The sequence below is a fragment of the Urocampus carinirostris genome, chromosome 2 (genome assembly GCF_059441175.1).
Source record: "Urocampus carinirostris isolate Australia breed hairy pipefish chromosome 2, RoL_Ucar_1.0, whole genome shotgun sequence".
Lineage (NCBI taxonomy): Eukaryota > Metazoa > Chordata > Actinopteri > Syngnathiformes > Syngnathidae > Urocampus > Urocampus carinirostris.
In genome coordinates, this window is record NC_142350.1 from 69,602,475 (window position 1) to 69,626,064 (window position 23,590).

At 42.0% G+C, this 23,590-nt stretch overlaps 1 protein-coding gene across 3 annotated transcripts in view; it reads left to right on the forward strand.

Moving 5' to 3' along the window:
• smarcc1a (SWI/SNF related BAF chromatin remodeling complex subunit C1a) overlaps window positions 1-16,867 on the forward strand; it is a 28,309-nt gene extending 11,442 nt beyond the window's left edge. For all 3 annotated transcript variants that reach the window (XM_088327660.1, XM_088327661.1, XM_088327662.1), the window contains exons 17-28: window positions 10-163; window positions 242-349; window positions 1,415-1,474; window positions 1,552-1,810; window positions 1,889-2,050; window positions 4,923-4,978; window positions 5,770-5,923; window positions 6,464-6,642; window positions 7,823-7,957; window positions 10,671-10,962; window positions 12,622-12,747; window positions 14,902-16,867. In XM_088327660.1, coding sequence (XP_088183786.1) covers window positions 10-163; window positions 242-349; window positions 1,415-1,474; window positions 1,552-1,810; window positions 1,889-2,050; window positions 4,923-4,978; window positions 5,770-5,923; window positions 6,464-6,642; window positions 7,823-7,957; window positions 10,671-10,962; window positions 12,622-12,747; window positions 14,902-14,993 — 1,777 coding nt within the window. In that variant the 3' untranslated portion in view covers window positions 14,994-16,867. The remainder of the gene's footprint in view (window positions 1-9; window positions 164-241; window positions 350-1,414; window positions 1,475-1,551; window positions 1,811-1,888; window positions 2,051-4,922; window positions 4,979-5,769; window positions 5,924-6,463; window positions 6,643-7,822; window positions 7,958-10,670; window positions 10,963-12,621; window positions 12,748-14,901) is intronic.
• The last annotated feature ends 6,723 nt before the right edge of the window (window positions 16,868-23,590 follow it).

Sequence of the window (23,590 nt, forward strand, 5' to 3'; positions counted from 1 at the left end):
TGTTCGCAGAGTTCATGCTTTCCTAGAGCAGTGGGGCTTGGTCAACTACCAGGTGGACTCAGACAGTAGACCTTTGCCCATGGGACCCCCACCTACCCCCCACTTCACCGTGTTGGCCGACACACCCTCTGGTCTCATGCCCCTCAACCACAGACCCCAGCCAGTAAGACACTGAAGCGGCCGGTAGCTTGAGACGGCACCGGTGTGACATTCTGCGTGCACGTGTCCTTCGATTTTGCAGATTCCGCCGGCGCAACAGATGGCCAACTTTGCTGACAAGATGAAGGACAAAGCCATCGACCTCCAAAACTTTGGCCTTCGTACTGACCAGTACAAGAAGAACTCAAAGGTGTGGCATATATTTACATTCCTTGCATGCTATACCGTAGGGGTCGGGAACATTTTCGACCCGAGAGCCATAAAAGCAAAAGTATTGTGATTTTGTTTTTGGAGAACTATATATACACTATATATTTTAAGAGAAAATTCAACTAAAGAGACACACCCGCTCCACAAGGAATAAGGACATTCTTCAGCACATTTTATTTCACTGTTTGATGACATTTATAAAATGACAACGCCAAAGCTTGTGTGCGATATGAAAATAAATATACCACGTAAAATTTGTCTCCCTCCCGCAGTTGCTCATTTTTTCTTCCATATAATCTTTTCAAAACCAGGTGCGAGCAAAGTTAGTTTGTATAAATGTCACAAAACAATGCAAACGAGGAATCAGTGCTTACGATGCTGAACGAGGAGGAGTGCACGTGCCCTGTTTATAGCGACGCCCATTCCCACTGCTCACCCAATCAAACTGCTTTTGCAAGGGCTTCTGGGTGTTTAAACATGTTATGTGGCTTTTCATCATAAAATATCTTAAAAATGTACATAGATTGTTTAATGAGCTTCCATAGAAAGGTTTATTTAGTGATGTATAGCCAAAACGGGGTCTGTTGGCATGACACTTCGACTCTAAACTTCAGTTGAAATTGTGTCCCATATATAATGGACCGAACCCATTTAGCAGTCAGTTTCGTCTTGATGAAAAGAGCCATCCATATATGGCTCCTGAGACCTAGGTTTCTGACCCTTGCTCTTCAAGTTTTGTACAAGTGCTTTGTTTTTGGGCAAAGTGCTTGTAAATGCTTGAATTTGTCGACATGTTTCTTAGGTTAGGTGTTGGGCTAGGCTTAGGTTGCTTATCCAATCAGAAGTCACGGTATGGGTAGCGTCTGAGGAGAGGATTAGGAGAGCGGCAGAGCAAGACTCTGCTGCATCTGAGCCTCAAATAACCCAGTTTGAAATATATTTAATCGTCCCGCCGATAAAATAAAAATGCAGATACCGGTACTTGTCAAATTCTCACATGAAAAGGTTAGCGTTGATCATCTGTCCTTTTTTTTGATGTATTCAGGGGAAGTCAGTCGTCTCCTCTCGAGATTGGACCGAGCAGGAAACTTTGCTCCTTCTAGAGGTTTGTCTCTCACCATTTCCAACTTTAACAATTCCTTCCAAGCGCTCCTCAAGACCTTGACTTTCGCTCCCCGACAGGCTCTGGAAATGTACAAAGACGACTGGAATAAAGTGTCGGAACATGTGGGCTCGCGCACACAAGATGAATGCATCCTTCACTTTCTGCGCCTGCCTATCGAGGACCCTTACTTGGAAAGCTCCGAGTCGTCGCTAGGCCCGTTGGCCTACCAGCCCATTCCTTTCAGTCAGTCAGGAAACCCCGTCATGAGCACAGTTGCCTTCCTGGCCTCCGTGGTTGACCCCAGGGTGGCATCCGCCGCTGCCAGGGCTGCTCTAGGTAACGATATACATTTAGAAGAAAATGCACAATGTAAGCTCCGTGTAAAAATTTAAATATTGAACACGTCACGTGCAGAGGAGTTCTCACGCGTACGTGAGGAAGTTCCTGCCGAGCTCGTTGAAGCCCACGTGAAGAAAGTGCAGGATGCGGCCAGAAACACAGGGAAAGTGGACCCCGCTTTTGGATTAGAGAGCAGCGGCATTGCTGGCACTGCCCCTGAGGAGCCGGAGAAGACGGGTGAGTGAATATTTTGTGTCATCTTATCAAGATTATTGCTGAAGAGGAAAAAATGGCACGTACAGAACAAGGCCTAGCTTTTTGCTTAAGTATGGCTATCCAAGATTCAAAATGATGTTCTTGCTCACAAAATCCCAAAGTACATAGTCATAAATTGTACTGTTTTTCCTTTAAACAAAGGGTTGGCCACACGAAATGTTGAAAGAGCCATATTGAACCCAAATAAATTATAGATAAACATATATATATAGTTGCAAAAATTCGAAGCTGCTATAAGCCTCATAAAGAGCACAGCAGCACATTGAGCTCTTGAACTGTTCAAGAGAGATTGCTGTACAGAGGACAAAACAAGACACAAAGGAGGAAAATTATCCTTGTATGGACTCATTTTAATAATATTTATGGCTCCAAAACATTGTGCATTTTCTATCACTGACAGAAGAATCTGAATCAGTTCCTCAATGCTTAGCACTCTCTGTTCCTAAATGCCAATATTCAGTAGACTATTTTTAATTTATATTTTTGCATGTTTTTAGAGGCTCTATGTCGTTACAGTCAACGTTGGTTTGTTGCTGAAATGTAGTTAAAAGTTCTTGTATTTGATCATTTTTTTATATATAGCACTAAGGGGTTAACATTTTTTATTTTGTTGTGAAGTTTGTTTTTCAGGGATTCTGTCTTGCTTGACTTTAAAGTTACTTGGTATAAAAAAGTTTAAATCAGCTAAACGTTCACTGCAAAGGCTAGTATAATATAGTAGTATGATACACCTGCTCATTCGCTTCATGCATAATACATTATTATTGGTAGTATATCAGTTAAAGCCACAAAATAATCTGAAGCGTCGTTTGGGTGCTGAGCTGAAAGGGCCAGTTCTCTAAAAAGTGGAATTCCCATCGCTAGTAGGTTGCGCGTTACAATAACATACCTGTCAACTTAAACAGTTTCCCCATATTTTAGACTTTTTTTGATCATTTCAAATTGTGTACACCCCATAACAATTTTTGTCAGTGAAATTTCTTTTTAATAACTCGTTTTTTGGGTTCCATTCGCGGGCACGCTCCCGGGCATCTGGGTCTCACAGAATTCTATGGGAAACATTGGATTCATTAAAAGAACCCGAAGCTATTTGATCTGAAACGTTTAACAAAATCTGCATTTTTCCAATTGGATATGTGCAACCACTAGAGGGCTGCAGATGAGAGTTTTGCGGGTTTTGTCGAATTTGTGTGTGTGTGTTTACGTTCCGCACAAGTTAACCAGTGGATTAAAACTACACAGAACAGATGGGGTAAGAGAACACGTGGGGGGGAGGGACCGCGAGAAAATGGGTCATCGCACATCGTGTTTTTCCCCCCCAATGCTATCATCTTCATCATCACTGTCATATGTTATTTTCGATTAAATCTCACTTTAGATGTTTTGCTCTCGGCCACATCCTGTTATTCCTGATTATGGGTCACATGGCATCAGGGTGCTTCTCCCATGTTTGTGCCCTCTAAATGTGTCCACACCACACTATTCCTTTCATTTATTGATCCATTTCAGGCATATACTTTCCTTTTGAACACATTTTAATGTAACTTCAATCATAAAAGAATGCCTGAAAGGGAGTGGAACAGAGAAAACTTCTTAAATCCCGCATGTTATCTCGTAGACACAAAACCCAAAGCAGATTTCCTGCAACCACCTTGAGACTAACATTCACAGCATGTACAAAACAGGCTGCACAGTTCAAAATCAACTCCTAGACAAAAACTAATCCTTTTGTAACAAAGAAAATACCAATAGGTAATAGGCTGATCCTACATAATAACACGTGTGTGTGCACGTATATAAATATACACACACATTATATATCTCCCCAACAGTGGTAGCTGAAAAATATACTACTACAGGCCAAAAGGACAAATGGACAATTTAATTACAATAATATAGCAACGGTGTAAAGACAAGTACGGACAATGGTAAGGACAAAAGCAACATGTCAGGAGAACAGACATACATTACAGAGCACCCTTGCAGTGCATACTGTGACCAGACCAGCTGTTTGTAGATTCATTTAAACCTGTGAATATTTTTGCAATGCTTCACATAGTATATCGATGAATTCTAAATGTTTACATTTTTCTTAAAATCGGATACACTTCTTTTATTTTTTATACATACGTTTTTTTTCGAGTCAATGTTCTGATTTTAATCAATTTTGAGTGTTGTTTGAACAGTGATGCTGATACCATGTTTATTGGTAACATCTTTACTCATGACAGCAGCATTTAGCATTATCGGTTGTTATTTCGGTTTTAAGGATCAGGACTAAATAGTATTTTACTAGTAATAGAAAATTGCAATAGTTTCTTTTAAATTGTCTTTATGTAACGGTAAGACTTTTTGTAATTGTAAATAAATGTGACTTGGCCTTAGAATTGTTTAATAATAATTTATATGCTATATATATATATATATATATATATATAGTATTTGTTAAAAATCATTTGTTTAAAAAAAAATTAAACTATTTTTTTAGTATTTTTATGTACAAAAAATCTTGAATGCCCGTAAAGTAAAACATCTCTAATCATTTTTTGAAAGGAAAAAAATGCCTTACTTTGACTCTAAAATATATTTTTAATTTTTCACACAAATTATTTCACAATTTTTTTCCTTATTCAACATGTTTTGTGGAAAGAACGGTAAAAAAGAATTTTGCAATGATTCTGAATCCTATTTTTTTTAGAAATGGTCGATTCATGTCTATCTGTATAGCCCTTATTTGTTTTCACAAAATCCATCCCAGTAATGCATTTATAAGATCTGCAACTATTCGATTGTCTGTTTTTAATGTGACAGTTTTATTTCCCTTTCCTTCCAGAGGTCACAGAGGGCGAGAAGATGGAGACGGACACAGACTCCCAGCAGGGGGACAAGGTGACCACATAACACACAGCAGCCAATCTATTGGCATCCCATTTTTATCCGTGGAAAAAACAAAAACAAACTAGCATCATAACGAGTCCAATGAAACTCACTTTTTCATGATTTGACCAAGAATCCAAATGATTGGATGTTCAGCCTACCGTATTTTCCAGATTTTAAGTGGCTCCAGAGTACATTTCGCTCCAGCCCAAAAAATGCAGAATTAAGATGGAAGAAACCTTCCGTAAAATTCGTACTACAAGGCTCACCTGATTATGAGCTGCGCCCAGTACATTTTTAATGGACAAACATTGTGTACATACATAAGCCGCTCCTGACTATAAGCCGCATGTGCCCACAGTGAAACATGAGATATTTCCAAAGAAAGACTTAACACAGAAAGCGTTTTAATAATGTACGGTACCAGAACCTCAAGTGGTGGCGTATTAGAGCTGCCTGTGTATAATTGAAGCAGAATGGCAGAATTCATCTCAGTTTATAGAGGCTAATTGATACAAAAAGATCATAGATAGGTACAGCTCAACATAGCACAAAGTATGTGATAGCGGCAAGATAGCAACTTGATTTTAGTCAACAAATTGATTTTTCGATCAGTGCTGGTATTTCTTCCTGCGAAGGTACTGGAAATTTTGAAAAATTGGCCATTAAAGTGCTTGAATTTGGCCTTAAAAACAATGTACGAACCCTGTATTTTGTTTGACAGCAGTTCTGGCAGATTAAAGTGTGCTTACATAAGTGGTGAATATTTGATGGTGTGTAAAATGTTTCTCTTGCTGCCTCAGGCGGAGTCCAAGGATGAGGCGGAGAAGCCCAGCGAGTCTGCTGAAAAGGGTGACAAAGTGGAGCCTCCCGAGAAGATGAAAAAAGAGGCTGGGGAGTTGTCTGAGCGCGAGGACGAAGGAGAAGACGGACTTGAAGACAAACCCACCCCTGCTGGTTGGTCGTCCTTATGTTTATAAATTGACGATGATAATAATGAATTCCGTACTGATCAAAGCCCTGCAAAAAAAATCAAAGAGAGAAAGAGAGAGCAAAGGATTTGGCATGACAAAGGAGAAGAACACACTGTTAACGAGATTCAGAAGGAACGCAGAGCAGGTGTCCAGTCACAGTACAGTATATAAGAGGCTATGATGTGAACTGGCATCGAGGGGTGCCGGCCAATCGACGAGAATCTTGTCTCTAACTCAATTATATAAATAAAAATTACTGTAAATTCAGACTATAAGCCGCAATTTTTTTCCCTGGGTTATGGAGTGATGCAGCTCATTTATGCATATTTCTTTTTCTAACGGCGGCCAGGGGCGCCTGAGCAGTGATAAGTGGGGCTTACAATCAGGTGTGGTGTCTTGTCCGAATTTAGATATTGGATTTATTTTTCTTTCTTTTTTTCTAACTTTGAAATTCACTGATATTGTACCGTGAGGCCTCATGCGTCTGCTGTCACTTGACGGTCCGACTGTCACCCCCCACCAGATAAGGACGAAGACGAGTCCATGGAGACGTCTTCCTCCGAACAGGAGAAGGACAAAGATGAGAAAGCGGCCTCCGAGGAAGGCGACGAGAAGAGGAAAAAGATGGAAAAGGAAATGGGCGAAGGAAACATCGCAACAGCCGCTGCTGCCGCTCTGGCGTCTGCTGCCACCAAAGCCAAGGTGACGCATCACTTCAGAGATACATGTAGAGGTCGAACGATTACCGGGGCGGCGGATTATCGGCACCGACGTTTTGGAATTTGACGGATGTCGGTATCTGCCTTTTTCTGCATTCGACGGGACGATTATTAAGTCTCAGATGCAGCTGATATTCTTTCCTTACTCCTCCTTTCTCCTGGCTACCCACCCCGCACTTTCCGATTCGATAGGCGACTGGGGGCAGAGCCAATGAAGCAAGAACAGTAACGTGAAAGCAGCAGCTCTGTTAACTCATCCTGACCTGCTCCATGATAGAAAAGCGTGTCTGTAATTAAGAGATAGCCAAAAAAATCGTGGTTAACGTGTTTAAGAGCGGCACGGTCAGGTGGAGACTGATAAATTAGCTCTTGTCATAACATTAGTAGGTAAATCAACCATGTGTGTTTGTGAATGAGAGAGCATGAATAGCATGCTTAGATGAAAGGATCAGTGATTAGTTGTTACCATAACATTAGTTCCTTAATCTGGCAATTGTATTCATTGAAAACAGCCACAGTCTCTTTGCAAATTAGGCAAGTTGTTTTGAATTTTGTTAAAAAAATAAATACTTGTCCTGGAAGCGGCTGCCCTAACAGGCAACTTTCCTTTTTTTATTTACAGTCGTCATATTGAAAATGGGATGGGCTAAAATTCTCACAAATAGCCATGGGTAAGGTGGCAAAAAGGCTACTGCCATCATCTGGTGGAATGGTGAATGATTTTTTTGGGGTACAAATTGTTTTTATACTGCCTTCAACATTACTGGCGGGCCACATATTATTATGACAGAGGCTGTGGGCCAGTAAAATTTTGATCCTGGTCTGTAACTGGGACCCAGCCCGGACTTACATGCCTGGAAGTAAAAATTTGTGATGTTGCATTAGAATTCAATTTTTTTCAGAGAGCTATAAAATATTTAATTGAATTCATCACAAATTTTCATTGTTTCTTTTTTGCATTATTAAAAAAATGTACGCCAATTTTTAAGCTTTTACCGCAAATGAATATCTGCTCCTATCATCGGTTATCGGCCTCCTCGTCATCATCATCATACAAATAATTGCTATCGGCCCTGAAAACCCCATATCGGTCCATCCCCTGACACGTGACCAATCGTGTCCCGCTTTCAATTGTGTCAATATTTTCTTTGTGTCGTGATCAGCACCTGGCGGCGGTTGAGGAGAGGAAGATCAAGTCTTTGGTGGCCCTGCTGGTGGAGACTCAGATGAAGAAGTTGGAGATCAAGCTGAGACACTTTGAGGAGCTCGAAACCATTATGGATCGCGAAAAGGAGGCCGTAAGTTTGTTGAACTTCCGTGTGTATGCTCGCTTGTTGCCGAATTCCTGTCTCATGTTCTCCTGAGTCAAGGCAGTAAAAGGTTCTTCTTGAGCATTTGTTTACATTCCATCCTGCACTGCCAGAGCAGATCCACAGTCCTAGCAAAGCGCTCCCTCTCAACAAAATGAAATGAAATGCAATGGCAAAGCAAGCAAGTAACACCCACAAAGCATGGTAAACATGCGAAAGATCAGCTCGTTATCTAATCAGACTAAAATTACCTAGCGTTCTTCCGATGCTGTACAATTTTAAGCTATCATATCGGCGAGTAAACTAACCAAATTACCAATAGGGGTTTAAAATTCAATTGACTGCAATGCTTGTTTCGGTGATTTGGGATTTGCAGTATTAAATATCAGTATTAGATATTAGAACAGTATGCTGGTTCTTCTACGCTTTAAGGTATGTTATTGTAACACACAACTTGTGAGCTAGAGCTTTTACGTTTCTAATTTTGAGCATACCACATTTGCATATTTTTATTACAGTGTCTTTTTTTCGGAACACTATTTAAATGTTCATTATTCCACACGTTATTGGGTATTTTTTATTCTATATCTCTTTTATTTTATTAACACATGGATGCTGCTGGAAATGTGAATTTCCCTACAAGGATGAATAAAGTATCTCTGTATCTATCACTCTATCTCTCTCTCTATCTCTATTTATCTATCTCTCTAGCTATCGCCTATCTATTATTCTATCTCTCTAGCTATCTCTCTCTCTCTCTATCCATGTATTTCTATCTATATGTCTCTTATTAGCGCAAAGAGAACCCACTTTGGTAAATGGTCTGGATTTATACAGCGCAAGTCACTAGAGACCCTCCAAAGCACTTTACAATGTGCTTCACGCTTAGCCATTTACAAACACGTATGCGCTGATAGCGGCGCCTACCTGCTTATCGGGGGCATTAGTTGTTCTGTGTCTTGCCCAAGGACACTTTGACATTTAAAACGGAACCTGTGACCTCTCTGTCCCAAGATGACCACTCTCTCCTGAGCTACTGCCATGTTTGATGTGCATTTGTAAAACAAAAACTTAACTAGGTTCATTATTGGAAAAAGGGTTAAATGGACTTAGTCAACCTCCAAAAACAGAATTTTACTAGAGAATCACAATGACCCATCACTGATGAGCTATTTCAAGAACAGGTTCGTGGGCACCCCAGCTGTCCTAAGGGGGCATCCTTACGTTAGAGACCCCTAAGCTAGAGTTAGGGGCTGTATCCACAAAATTGTTTTCCTTATCCAAGGTAATTTTTTGAATTACTTGCAATGGCACACGCTTGGTTGAAAAGGCGACAAGACGCAGGGCATGATTTCCCAACGAAACCCTCTGCGCTAAACCTTTTCTTCTGGTAGCCGAGAGTTAAAAATGAGATGCTCCTTAATCTTCATTGTCAAATTTTACCCAGCCATCACAGTGCAGGTGGGGCAGGACCAACACCCGAATGTTAGCGTGTGTCAGTGAGTGAGCGAGGGGCTAACTGACTAAGATTCCTTCTGACTGACGGCAATATTTAGCACAAATGCACACTATGGTGTTTGTTAAAGTTTATTTAGATTGACATTACATTTGTATGTAGTAAAAGTGTGATAATATTCTTTAATAATACAGGTTTATGAGACTCTGGCGGGACCAATTACCACCGGGGCAGAATGCCAGAATCTTCCTATGAGAGGAAAACACTGAAAGAACTAAAATGTCAGTTGTCAAAACATTAAATGAGAAATGTCTGTTCAAACTGTTTGATTTAGTACCTTTAATAACTTTTGGAAATCGTTAATTGCTTTTGTTACGGACTTTGCAGATGAACCCTGAGTGTCCTTTACAAAATGCGCACATTTGTTTTATACAAGCATACTGGCCCAGCATTGGTGGGCATTCTACTTGAGTGGGGTTGTCGGGGCCGTGGTTTGTTAAGCGCCAGGTAGCCACTAGGGAAGGCCGAATGGCAGTATGACAGCATGCAGCTCCAGAGGCGCTTGTGTACAAAAGCAGACTTGTATCGATTTCTTTTTTTGTATTTCTTAGGTCTGCCTTGACAAAAAAAACTAAAGTCACTCCAAGATGCATGAAGGGCTACTGTGTAAATTCTTACAAAAATTTGGTCAGCCGTTTTGTAGCCTATAAGCCACATACAAACACATGCAAATCGGATTTTTTTTTTAATAGTCTATGGCAGGGGTGTTAAACTCATTTGGGCTTGGGGGCCACATGGTAGAAAAAAATACTTTCTAGGGGGCCTGGACTAATAGATTAATGAGAGAAATGGAGAAAAGACAGCGAGTGAAGGACTGAGAAAGAGAGAGGGGGGGTATTGGGGGTGTTGGAGAGAGAGAGTGATGTGAATAAATAAAGAGAGGGATTGAGAAAGAGAGTGATGGAGAGCGAGAAAGAGCAAAAGAATGAGTAATATTGCTACAGTTTCTTTGCAAGTGACGCTTGGCTTTGTCAACATCAAGTGGACATATTTCAAACTGCAGCTCATTTTTCTCCTGTGATTCTCTGGGTGTCGTCTCACGGGCTGGATTAAAACCTGTTTTGGCCCGCAAGTCGCATTTTTGACAACGGGGGATCTAGGGTCTCCTCTTCCGACATTTCTATGATCTGCTTCGCAGCCTCAGACGATAGTCGTGTTGAGTTTTTCATGGTTTTCTATTTGTAGTTGGAACTCCAGCGGCAGCAACTTCTGACGGAGCGTCAAGCGTTCCACATGGAGCAGCTCAAGTACGCCGAGATGAAGGCCCGCCAGCAGATGGAGCAACAGGCGGCGGCAGCTGCCGCGGCCGCCTCCCAGGGCCACGCCCCCGCTGCCGCCGCCCACCCCGGACCGCCGAGCGTGCACCCCGGAGGCCCCCCTCCGCATCACGGGGGACCCCCGCCGGGCGCCGCCGTTCACCCCGGTTTCCCCCCGATAGCCCACCACGCCTTGGTTCCCCACCACCCGGGTCAAACGGGTAAGACTGACCGACGGTTGCGTCGGCAGACCTATTCGAATGTTCCCTCTAAGCTGCCCGGACATTTTCCGTGTACAAGAAAATCTATCTCTAGCTATTTATCTACCTTGGTCATATTCCTCAAGCGGGGTGACTGATAGCAAGACAAACACGTATACAAAAACAAGGAAAAGGAAAAAGTAGCAAAACACAAAAGAATGTACCATGGCCAACCTAATTGCCCAAATACCCAAACAAGTTAAGCACCTTGACACCCAAGTCGGTCATGCTTTCGTCCCTCTAGATGAAACGGGACATGAGAATGCGGTCATGTCACTCGGGTCAGGGTGACACAACACACTCTTCTGTTCAACTGCAGGGCCTGACAGCTTTCGCTGGTTTACCCCTGCCGCATCATACAGGTGCCCTGCCTGTCCCTTAGAACTGCGCATAAAAATCAGGAATCCAAGTTGATAATTTAGTTGCAGATTCATCCAAAATATATTTACATCATTATAATGTTACCATTTGCACAAAATGATCCAGGGGTGGGGTAAATCGAAAAGAAGTAAAAAGCTAAGAAAAAGGAAACAAAGGGAAAAGAGAATACAATAGAAGCAGGAAAAATTAAGAATACGGGGTAAAAAGCAAGAAAAAGAAAAAACGGAGAAATGTAAATGAGCCGCATTTCTATAGCGCTTTTCAAGTCAATGAAGACCTCCCAAATAGCTTTACAATCTGCTTCACATTTTTCCCTTTTACACACTAACTAATCGATAGCAGCTATCAAGTTGTTCTTGTTGCTAACATTCCACTGAAAAGTGTGACCATTTACAGTTCTTTTGCAAAAGATGGTTTGCGTCCCCTCAATCGACGGGTTTTAGGGCCATCATTTTCTTGTGGTGTATCTTGGGCAAGTACAGCCTGGTGGCGCCCATACCTCTCCATGTACGTTATTCAAAAACAAATCTCTTCCATTAGTTGTTGTGTCTGTACAACCTTTTCAATAGTACGCGAGTCAATTCCTTCAAAGGTGAAAAATCATTTAAATGGTAGCTGGTCTGCATTTCTATAGCGCTTTTCAAGTCAATGAAGACTTCCCAAAGCACTTTACAATGTGCTTTACACTTACATTCTCCCACTCATTCACACACCAATAGCAGCCATGCAAGGCTGCTGCTTATTGGGGGGCATTTAAAAAAGAAAGCTAAAGAAAAAAACAGATTTTAATCAATAAATGATCAATGTTTTTTTAAAGCAACAACAATAAAAATAATAAAACATAAAATAATATAAAAATATTAGATTCAGCGACTCAAACTATGCAAAAATTAAATTCACACATAAAAAAATAACACCGGATTGAAAAAATGTCAAATCTCTTAAATAACTTATAATATTTAGATGTTTGAAACAAAATTTGTATAAAAATTCTCAAGAACGTACACATCTACAGAAATGGAAGAAAAATAAATAAGATAGAGATAAATAGTTAGATGGATACTTTATTCATCCCGCCGGGAAATTCAAACTTCCCGCAAATGAATACAATATTTAGCGTTTAACATGTTTGCTAAGGATTTGGTCGCCACACTTGGGATTGATGTTGCTCGCCGTAGACTTTGTGTGAATTCTCAGACCCTTGGAAGATTGCTTACGAGACTTTTTCTTTTTCCCTAGCTGCATTGGTCCCAGGACAGCCCCTGCCCGGCCGTATGATGCCAGGCCCCCCTTCTGCCGGACCGCCCCCTGGTGGGATGCCTCCCATGATGCCCCCGCGTCACCCGGGAGCCCCCAATGGCATGTGTAAGTAATATACAAGATATACAGTGGCCTCCCTACAAACGAGATCAACTCGTTACCGGACCTAGCTCATATCGAGAATCTCTTGTCTTGAGCAAATTTACTCAATAAGAAATATCCTAAAACGAATGAATTGGTTGTAAGCCTCTCCAATTCGTCCAAGTAAACCCGAAATAGCTGTAAAACCCATTTTCCTGATCACTCAAAACACATTGAAATATTAATTGATATTGATAATGAAATAATATTTGAGTTTATTCTGTGTTTCCCACAGAATTCTGTGAGACTGTGGCGGGTTGACACTGGACAGTCTAAGTTGGCCTGGGGGGGGGAAATTTTGAATTCAAAAGCATCTATGGGTTTCGTTTTCAGAGCAAAATCAAGAATCTAGATCTATGATGAATGTATGTCCTTGTAAACTATTGAATTATAAATAGTTATGGAAGGCAATGATACAGCAAACATGTCACACCCACAAAGCACGCTAAACAAGACAGGGATTTCACAGTGTTCATTTTACCTCTGAAATTGATGGTGATAATAGATTTTTAAGGGACACTGCGTAGGGTTGGGTGTGTCCTTAGAAAGTTGAATATTTGCAAAGTAGGTGTTAACGCAGCAGTGTTCATTTGAGCTGTGAAAAGCGATGGGTCCCAACAGAGATCTATGGCTCCCCAAAATTTAGTCTTATTGGTTATACAAAGCAAGTTATCACTTCAGATTTTTCAGTTCATATATTCTTCGTGGTTTGCACAGTTGTAATGCCTTCTTAAGGTCCAATCCATTATCATCCTCCTCATATAATTGAGTCCGTTTTGGCAGAAAAGTCCTTTTCTTGCTAGGAGTATTCTTTTTATTTTCTTTCGTCGAATCGTTCGCTTCAACACACGTGTTTTCCTTGCCGTTTTTTTGTGCCGGAATTATTGCCGTTGATATCACTTTCTGCATTACGCTTCGACTTATTATTGACACCAAAGAAATGACCAATTTTGTGTTGATTTTCACCTCAGCAAAAGAACTGCTGTTAAAGAGACTACGAAAGAGGAACCTTTTGACGGCAGTTCTAATTTTGGGGGGGGGCTAACTTGCATCTGCGTTTTGCTCAAGTCTTCCGTTTTGGCTTCCATTTCCCTTGCGTCATCTCCGTCCACTTCTGCGTTTTCCCTCTCTAGCCGCTGGGCCATCTCTGTCTCGTCATCTAATTAGTCAAAAAATTAAATTCCGATGACAATGCTGTATTATTTTAAAGAATTGTATTTGCCAATATGAGTTTTATATTGAATTCGATGTAATACAATTTGGTAAATGACAGTCATAAATATCTATCGTTGCTTTTGTGATTGCTGCTAAGACAAGGGGCGGTTCTTCTTCAATGGTTTACAGGAGGTTATTGTGATGCACAACTTACGACCTAAAGTTAGCACCCGTGTCCACCGAAGCGTTTTTCTGCTTTGAGCAAATCTTTCTCATTGCTTGGTTTTACATTCTGTTGAAAATTAAATGAAACAAAATTGGAGGGCTTTTCCTTCCAAGGTTAAGAAAGCAATTTAGAAAGCGGCCGGCTAGCGGAGCGCTAGCAAGGGATGTCCTCAACTCGAGCCCAATCTTCGCGATAAGAAAAAAAAAAGTCCCCAATGCAGCAGTGTCCCACGAATTGTACCTCCAGTTCATCTATTTCATGGCTAATGGACCTCAAGTTTGCAAGATACAGGGTCCGCTGCGGTGGCTTAGGAGATTTGTTAGCCTAGTTGTCAGGATAAGGCTAGACCAGCGCCTGAGTCGTTTCCTGAACCCAATTATAATCCACGTAGCGCACCCTCTGGCGATCAGCATTCGGTTGCGCTCTTCTGACTTACTCTGAGTTTGTTTTAATTGATGAATTTGTTTTCAACATCATGAGTGGCTATGCTTCCCTCCCTAATCTTTCCCAGCTCTGCTGTCTAACAGAACACAATGCACGATTCAGTGATATCAATGACATTTGACAAAAGCCATTCAATTCAAAATCCGCAAACGAGTGACAACCGAAGCGTATATTGAAAAATATGAAGTTAATGAGACCACTTTAACCCTGGCAGCCCGTCGCGATCTTCCTATGTATGGAAACACCGCTCGTTGTGCGAAAATCTCTACTCACTGCATGTTTTTTCCCCTTAGACCCAGGACCGGCCCCCGCACAGCCTGAAGCCGTGCCCCAACACCCCGTCGGCCCTCCAGCGCCCACTGGTGTCCGTGCGCCAGACAACTGAACACACACTTCATTGCTTCTTTTAATGGCCCTTGCTCCTTAACAGTGCTACCACTTGAGATCTTTTTGGGACAGGCGTACACTCAGGGCTCTGTGTCGTAGTGGCATATATATATTATACACACACATATATAAATACTCACATTCTATACACTGTTTCTGCTGTGTCGGGCCTGTTGGAGACTAACACTGTACAAAGTTAGCACCTCCAACCTCGCGAGAGTCTCCCTCGCATCCAAATTACACTGAATGTTTGTGTGTGGAAGTGGACTGAACATGTGTGAGAGGCCATTTGAGAAGTCAATCATACTTGCGCTCACGTTTAACATCGTACCCTCACACATGCACAACTATACTCTTGTGCAGACATTGTCATACGCGTGCACAAATACTACTATACTCTCTCAAACATACCATTACACTCTCACTCATACACTCACACATGACTACATTCTCACATATGATACTCTTATTTGTGGTGCTGTGTTGGACACGAATGTGTATGCCAGAATTAAGAGGATACTCTCATTACGACACGACTCTTTCACACATAATACATTACTCTGGTCACACACTACTATACTCTCACACACATATTTCTATACACTCATACAAGCACCACCATACTTTCTCACATATCCAACCATACTCTCATACACACACACCACTATACTCTTTCACACATATTATACTCTTATACAAGCACCACCATACTTTCTCACATATATAACCATACTCTCATACACACACACACACACCACTATACTCTCACACATACTATTATTCTCTTATATACACACTATTCAAGTCTCACTCACATATTTTATTTATGCGTACACAGACTAATATGCTGTCACGCAAATACTACGATAATGGGAGCAACCCCAGTTCGACGTTGAACTGTACATAATATACACACTGATCAGTGTGCATCAAACTAAAAATACCCCAAGTAGAATCAAATTGAGATGTGTGAGAGGACAATATATGTGTGCGTGTGAGAGGGTATTGTAATACGTGTGTGAACGCGTAGTAGTGTGTGTTTGAGAAGTTATTGTAGTGTCTGTTCATGGGGTTATGACTGTGTGTATAAGAATATATTTGTTTTTGTGTGAGACTATGAAGTTATACATGAGAGCAAGTCTGATTTTCTTCTGAAAGGGGATCTCTTAATTGCCCGCCTGGGTGGACGCATCATGTGCCTGCCTGTGTCATGCTCCACACTGAAAGAATGTGAGGAGAGTCTGGTAAGCTTCTACATTTCAGCTTTTTTCCGTGCTTAGCCACACCCATTTCTCCAAGACGCGCACCAAAAAGTCGAGGTCGACACTGGAAACAAACGCCCCGGCTGCCTTTCCTCAGCCTGTCTGTTATTCGGCTCAAAGACCCGCCCTCTGCTTCCTAACGCTGCCTACCTCGCTAGCCCCCTTTGCCACTTGGTCGCGCTTTGGTTGGTTGTTTGTAGAGTACGCCCGTGTAGGCTGACATTGGGTATACTGATGTACATTTTTAAACTTTTTCAAGTAATAGCATACATGAGTTAAGTGACTGAACAGCTTAGCACTGTTAGCGTCCCTGCTACCTCCTTCTCCTTGGCTGGCTACCTCTTCTAGAACCCTCTCTGTGAACCCTTAGCCCCCTGCTACCTCCCTTTCCCTTTTCTTTGGGTTTTTCCTCATGCTCTCAGGCTAGCAATCCTGTTTGTTTCACCACTGTCGCGTGTAAAATCTTTAATGGGCTACTATCTGTATTTTTAACGAGGTTTTGTGTGTAGATGGACTTGTTTTTTTTTGTAGCATTTCTTTTGGATTTTGTACCCGGTCTGGTGACTACACGGACCGACACGCTCGTCAATAAAATGTTTTTCTACAAAAAGTCTTTCCTCAGTTTTGTTTTTTTACGTCTCGTCATTTACCTAATCATTTTCAACTTTTGACGTCAATAAAAAAAAAAGACAATGGGTTGAAAACCTGCAAGGAGGACAGGGAGGGAAGCCTTCGGATAAGGAATTTCAACCTGTTGGAGAGGCCTTTTTTATTTGATATCATAGTTTGCAAAAGCATTGTTTCCCATACAGTTGGTACGGGTGCTTGAAATCCTTAGAAATGTTTGAATTTGTATGTTGTGTTTTCAAGGACAGGAAAATGCTTGAATTTTGGGTGAAGTGCTTGAAACGATTGCCATTTTTCTCGGCGGTCAGGATCTACAGAGTAAAAAAGTGTGAAAATGACGACGGCACGCCCTTTCTGTCATGTATACAAATTTCTTTGATATGATACGACTGTCAAGAATGAAATAGCTACATTTTTACATTTGCTCTTAACTAATTATAGTTCAAATGAATTAGTGTCTTGGTGAGTATATCATTGAATTCAAATTCCTGTGGTAGTTTTTTGTAATATAATCATGTTTTACTCAACTCAACTTTATAAAGCCCTTAAAAACAGCCACCGCTGAAGATGAAGTGCTGTACCTAAAGTATAAAACCAAAAGCCAAGGATTAAAAAATGTAAATTAAGACTGTTTTATGTTTTTTCTATCTACATCAGGGGTGTCAAACAGGCAGGCCGCGGGCCAGATCAGGCCCGCTTAGGGGTTGAATTCACGAGACATTGCCGAGGGAAGCACAGGAGAAAAACGAGCTGCAGGTTGAAATATGTCCACTTGATGTTGCCAAAGCTGGGTGCCTCTCACAAACGCTGTATTTTTCTCTCTCTCCCTCCCTTTCTCCTCTCACTCTTTCACTCTTTCTTTTTTTTGTTCCTCTTTGTCTCTTTCTCACTCTGTCTTTTTACCTTTTCCTCTCTTTTTCCTTTTCTCTTTCTCCCCCTTTTCTCTCACTCTATCTCTCTTTCACCCTGTCTTTTTCTTTCTTTGTTCCTCTTTTTCTCTGTCTTTACTTTCTTTGACTCCCTTTTTTCCTTTATCTCCTATCTTTTTCTCTAGCTTCCACCTTCTCTTTCTCTCCAATTTTCTCTCCTCTCTCTTGATTTCATTTGGATTTCTTTTTCTCCTATCTTTTTCTCTCTAGCCTCCCCCATCTTTTTCTTTCCTCTCTCCTTTCATTTGGATTTATTTTTCTCTTTCTTTCCCCTTCTCACTATTTCTCTTTTTATCTGTTTTGTTTCCCACATTCTCTCTCTCGCTCTTTTTTCTCTTTCTCCCTCTCTCTTTGTCCCATCCTCTTTTTCTCTCCCTCTCTTTCTCTTATTTCTTTCCCTCTTTTTCTTTCTCTATAATGTACTAGTCCGGCTTCAAGACCCTGATCTACATTATATAAGTATATTTTAACCATATATATATATATATATATATATATATAATGTGTGTGTATGTAAAATCCATCTATCTATTTTCTGCACCGCTTATCCTCAGTAGGGTCGCGGGGGTGCTGGAGCCCAACCCAGCTATCTTCAGGCAGTGGGCAGTGTCACCCTCAACTGGTGTCCTGACAGTCGCAGGGCACAAATAATTAACCTGACCTGCATGTTTTTTGGATTGTGGGAGGAAACCCACACAAGCACGGGGAGAACATGCAAACTCCGCACAGGAAGGTTTGATTTCATGACGTCGGAACTGTGCCGCTCACGCGCTAATCACTGTGCTGCCATGCTTCCCATGATGATGTATCTGTATGAATATATGAGATATAGGCAATTATCAAACAGAAGAATTTCAGGTCCAGTGCTCGACAACTATTGTTTGAATCTGAGGCGTTCGTGGCCAGTCGTTCTTCCGGATGTCGGATTGATGGCAACAATGTTTTGGGGGCCGAATGGGGTTAATCGTATTCAGGGTGTTCATGCTGGATTAACATTATGTTTTCATTTGGGTGTGATACTACCTGTCACGGGCTGGGCAAATTGTGACCTGGGGCGTCCCGTATGGCCACTGAGCTCATTCTTTGTGTTCACGATTGTTCTTGTAGTTTTCATTTGATTCTGCAGCAAAAGTATTCCTTGGAAACAATTCTTCATCGTACTGAACTTTACGGACTTTAAGAAAGACCTATAAAAGTAGCCTGGTGTGAAATATTTCCGTATATTGACCCTTTACATACCATTACGGATGTCATGAATAGCATTAGCAATGCTAGCTAGCGAGCGATACATTCTCCCTCCTGATATATTCACCCATCCAGCCAAATGGTTCAGTCTGCCCGACTTCAGTCCCCACCATCTGAACCACTATATTAGGGGCGGCAGTGGCTCAGGAGGTAGAGCGCTCGTCTTGGGATCAAGAGATCGCAATTCGAATCCCGGCTCCTTCGTGTTACATGTTGAAGTGTCCTTGGGTAAGACACTGAACCCCTAATACCCCCAATATGCAGGTTAGCGCCTTACATGGCTGCATGGCCGCTATTGGGAAATGTGAAGCACAATGTAAAGCGCTTTGGGAAGTCTTGACTTGAAAAGCACTATATAAATGCAGCTCATATATTATAAATGGAGTTTCCCCATACACCCGTGCTGATCAAAAAGCTTATAAAAGTCTGAACGCTTCCCAGTTCTTCGTTGCTTTGTTGTGCTGAAAAATGTCTCACTGCCCCCAAATATACAATGAGTGCTGGAATATTTGTATATGAAATGATAAAAAGGAATAGATGATTTAGAATGAGACCCATACAATGTGTAGTAAGCTCCATTACATATACAAAAATATCCAAATGAATAGACATTCAAATGAAGTACAGTATGCAAATCACGTGTTCGAAGCGTGTGCATGTTGTGTTTTTTTGTTTTTAGGAGTGGGCGGGGGCAGCAGGAAGGGAGGGGGGGCATTACTTCTGCTCTGGTTAGCAAACACAACACCAAAGAAATAACACAAAGTAACAGAGTAACACACGACGCAAGAAATACACACCCCCACGTCAACGGGTGTGTATTTTTTTGTTATCGTTTTGATTCGTATTTGGGTGTGTCTATTTACTACAATGGTTCCCAAAGTGTGGTCCACGGACTCCCAGGGGGTCCGCGACACAATGTCACATCCTATCTATCCCCTTCTAACCCAAATGAGTGATTCAGGCAGTCTTACAGTGCTGGTAGCTTAAAATAGAGTGACTCAGTCAAAAATGTAGGTGTCCTATTTGACCCTGATCTGTCCTTTGTATGTAAAGAAAATGAGTAGAACCGCTTTTTTCCATCTTCGTAACATTGCTAAAATTCGTTCTATACTGTCTCAGTCGGATGCGGAAATTATAATTCATGCGTTTGTTACCTCCCGCAAAATGCCGCAGCCAGGCTTTTAACTAGGACAAAAAAGTACGATCACATCACACCGATTTTGGCTAACCTGCATTGGCTCCCAGTTAACCTTAGATGTGATTTCAAGGTTCTCTTGGTATTTTATAAAATCATACATGGACCTGCTCCCTCTTATCTTTCAGATCTGATTTGCCCCTACGTCCCGGTCCGAAGCCTACGATCTGAGAGTGCCGGTCTTCTGGTGATACAAAGAGCAAAGAAGTGTTCCACAGGTTCGAGAGCGTTCTCCATCCGGGCACCGGTACTGTGGAATGCTCTTCCCCCTGAGATCCGATCTGCAACCTCAGTGGAAATGTTTCAATTTAAGCTTAAAACTTCTACTCCATAGGATACGGATAACCTACTCTTCTCATCGACTCCAGAGCAGGGGAATGTATAATAATATTCTGAAAAATAGTCTGTGTAATATAGTGTAATAATCTGTGAAGCCCTTTGAGACTCTTTGTGATTTAGGGCGTCACAAATAAAAATGACTTGACTTAAAAGGAGAGAGAAGACTCATGGCCCAAGAGGCAGGAGAGGACTTGACTTTGATTGTGGTTGGCACTGTACGTATCGTTTTGAAGTCTCCAAGTGATCCAAGAAGTGAAGTCGAAGAGAAGACTGGTCATTTAACATTATGTACGATGTTTAATGCATAGCCCGAAATCACACGTAGTCTCAAAGGGCTGTACAGACAACACACTACTATTACACCGTCCCCTGATCCAACACCTACAGGAGAGCAAGGGAAGACTCAAAACCTCAGTATGAGGAGAACGAAGACACCTTGAGAAGGGACTTATGGTCCCTGTTCCAACCAGAAAGGACAAGGCCCCTTAACCACACCCAAGCCCTGTACTGGCAACGGTAGACAGGTCCCTCAGCCGCTTCTATCCACTTTTCGGAAAGAAGGACTAGGTTTCTCTGTTGCACACTTCTCTTGTTTGGTGGCAAAGGACTGTGGGAATGGAATGACTGCCGCAACTGTTCCCTGTCCCGGCAGCAAAAGGGTCCCTCGGCCGCTTCTATCCACTTTTCGGAAAGAAGGACTAGGTTTCTCGTTTGCACACTTCTCTTGTTTCGGTGGCAAAGGACTGTGGGAATGGACTGACAGCCGCAAATGTTCCCTGTCCCGGCAGCAAAAGGGTCCCTCAGCCGCTTTTATCCTCTTTTCGGAAAGAAGGACTAGGTTTCCCGGACGCACACTTCGCTTTTTTCGGTGGCAAAGGACTGTGGAAATGGACTGACTGCTGCACCCGTTCCCTGTCTCGGCAGCAAAAGGGTCCCTCGGCCGCTTCTATCCACTTTTCGGAAAGAAGGACTAGGTTTCTCGGACGCACACTTCCCTTTTTTCGGTGGCAAGGGACTGTGGGAATTGACTGACTGCTACACCCGTTCCCTGTCTCGGCAGCAAAAGGGTCCCTTCTATCCACTTCTCGGAAAGAAGGACTAGGTTTCTCGGTCGCACACTTCTCTTGTTTTGGTGGCAAAGGAGTGTGGGAATGGACTGACTGCCGCAACTGTTCCCTGTCCCGGCAGCAAAAGGGTCCTTCATCTGCTTCTTCACCCTGTTCCAGCAGGGTCGCTCATGGTCCCTCAACCGCACCAATCCCCTGTTTTGGCAGCGAAGGACTGTCTGCCGCTGCCTTGCCCTGCCCCAATGGCAAGACAGTCCTTTGACCACTTCTGGTTCCCTGTCCCGGATGCGAAGTGTAGGTCCTTCGGCTGTTTGTGGTCACTGTTCCAGCCAGGAAGGACAAGGTGCCTCGGCCGCACCCATTCCCTGTCTCGGCGGTAAGGAGAGGCTTCCTGTTCCGGTGGCAAGGAGAAGGTCCCTCAGACGCTTCCGGTCCCTGTTTCGGCGGGGAATGACAAGGATCTGGAACACCACCTTCCCCAAGAGGGCGCCAACCGTGGACTGTGGAACTCGGCACACCAGCTTCTCCTTGTTCTCGACCGGCATATTGACTGCTTGGACATCAGAGCGGGTAGGGACATTGTTTTCCATTTGCATCGTCATTTCCGTATTACCTTCTACTTCTACATACTTCTACTTAGGCTTTTTATTTGATTTGTGACCACTTCTGTGTTTCTTACTTTGTTCCTGATTTTGTTATGTAATACCACATTTTACCAGTAACCCAGCAAGCTGCCGTATGATAGTTTGTGGCCCCTCGTCTTAAAATAAATAAAATATTCATTCTTTTCAAATATGTTGAAAGGCGTTTTTCAGTCATTTTTGTTGTCTTTTTTGTCCGTTTTTGTTGTTGTTGCCGTGTTTCTTTTTTGTGTGTTCGTTTTGAGATTTGTTTTTTTCGTCATTGTTGAACTGGGATTTTTTGGGGGGGCAGGCCTTTTGCAAAGAAAGAAAAAAAGGGAAAAAAACATGGGAATGGAAAATAAAAAGGGGAAAAAAGGAAATAAAAAAGGATAAGGTAAAAAAGACAAAGAAGGAAGATCAACACCGGTGTATGGGGATACTCCATTTATAACATAGATGCTCATCTAAGTGAAGCTAACGTTAGGTAAAATAAATCAAACTAGCTCTACCTATGAGTATTTCAAAACATGGATGTTTATTTCATAGTTCATGCATTTTTGCTTATTTTTGGGATGGGCACCGCCAGGCTGTACTTGCCCAAGACACACCACAGGGAATGGTGCTATTACGACCTGTCTGCTTCGGGGAACCAAGCAATAAAACGGAACAACATTAGATTTTTTTAGTGGATTGTATTAGCTCAGGAGGTGGAGCGCTCGTCTTGGGATCAAGAGATCGTAGGTTCGATTTTTGGCTCTTCTGTGTTGTATGTCGAAGTGTCCTTGGGCAAGACACTGAATCCTCAATGCCCCCAATAAGCAAACTCACACTGTACTTGTATTTCTTTCTCTCGCGCTCTCTCTTCCTCCCCTTTTCTTTCACTCTGTTTTTTTCTTTTTTGGTTCATCTTTGTCTCTTTCTCATGCTCTCGTTTTACCTTTTGCTCTCTTTTCCTTTTTTTCTCTTTTTCTCTCTTTTCCTTTTCTCTCTCTCTTTCTTTCACCCTTTCTTTTTCTTTCTTTGTCTCTTTCTCTCTGTGTCTTTCTACCTTCTTTTGCTCCCTCTTCCTTTTCCCTTTCTTTCCTCTTTTTCTCTCTTGCTAACTTCCCCCTTCTCTTTCTCCCCTTCACTTTTCTCTTCTCCCTTTCTATTTCATTTGGATTTCTTTTTCTCTTTCTTTCCCCCTCTCTCACTAATTCTCTTTTTATCTCTTTTGTGCCTCACATTCACGCTTGCTCTTTTTTTCTCTCTTTCCCCCTCTCTTTGTCCCACCCTCTCTCTTTTTCGCTCCCCCTCTTTCTCTTATTT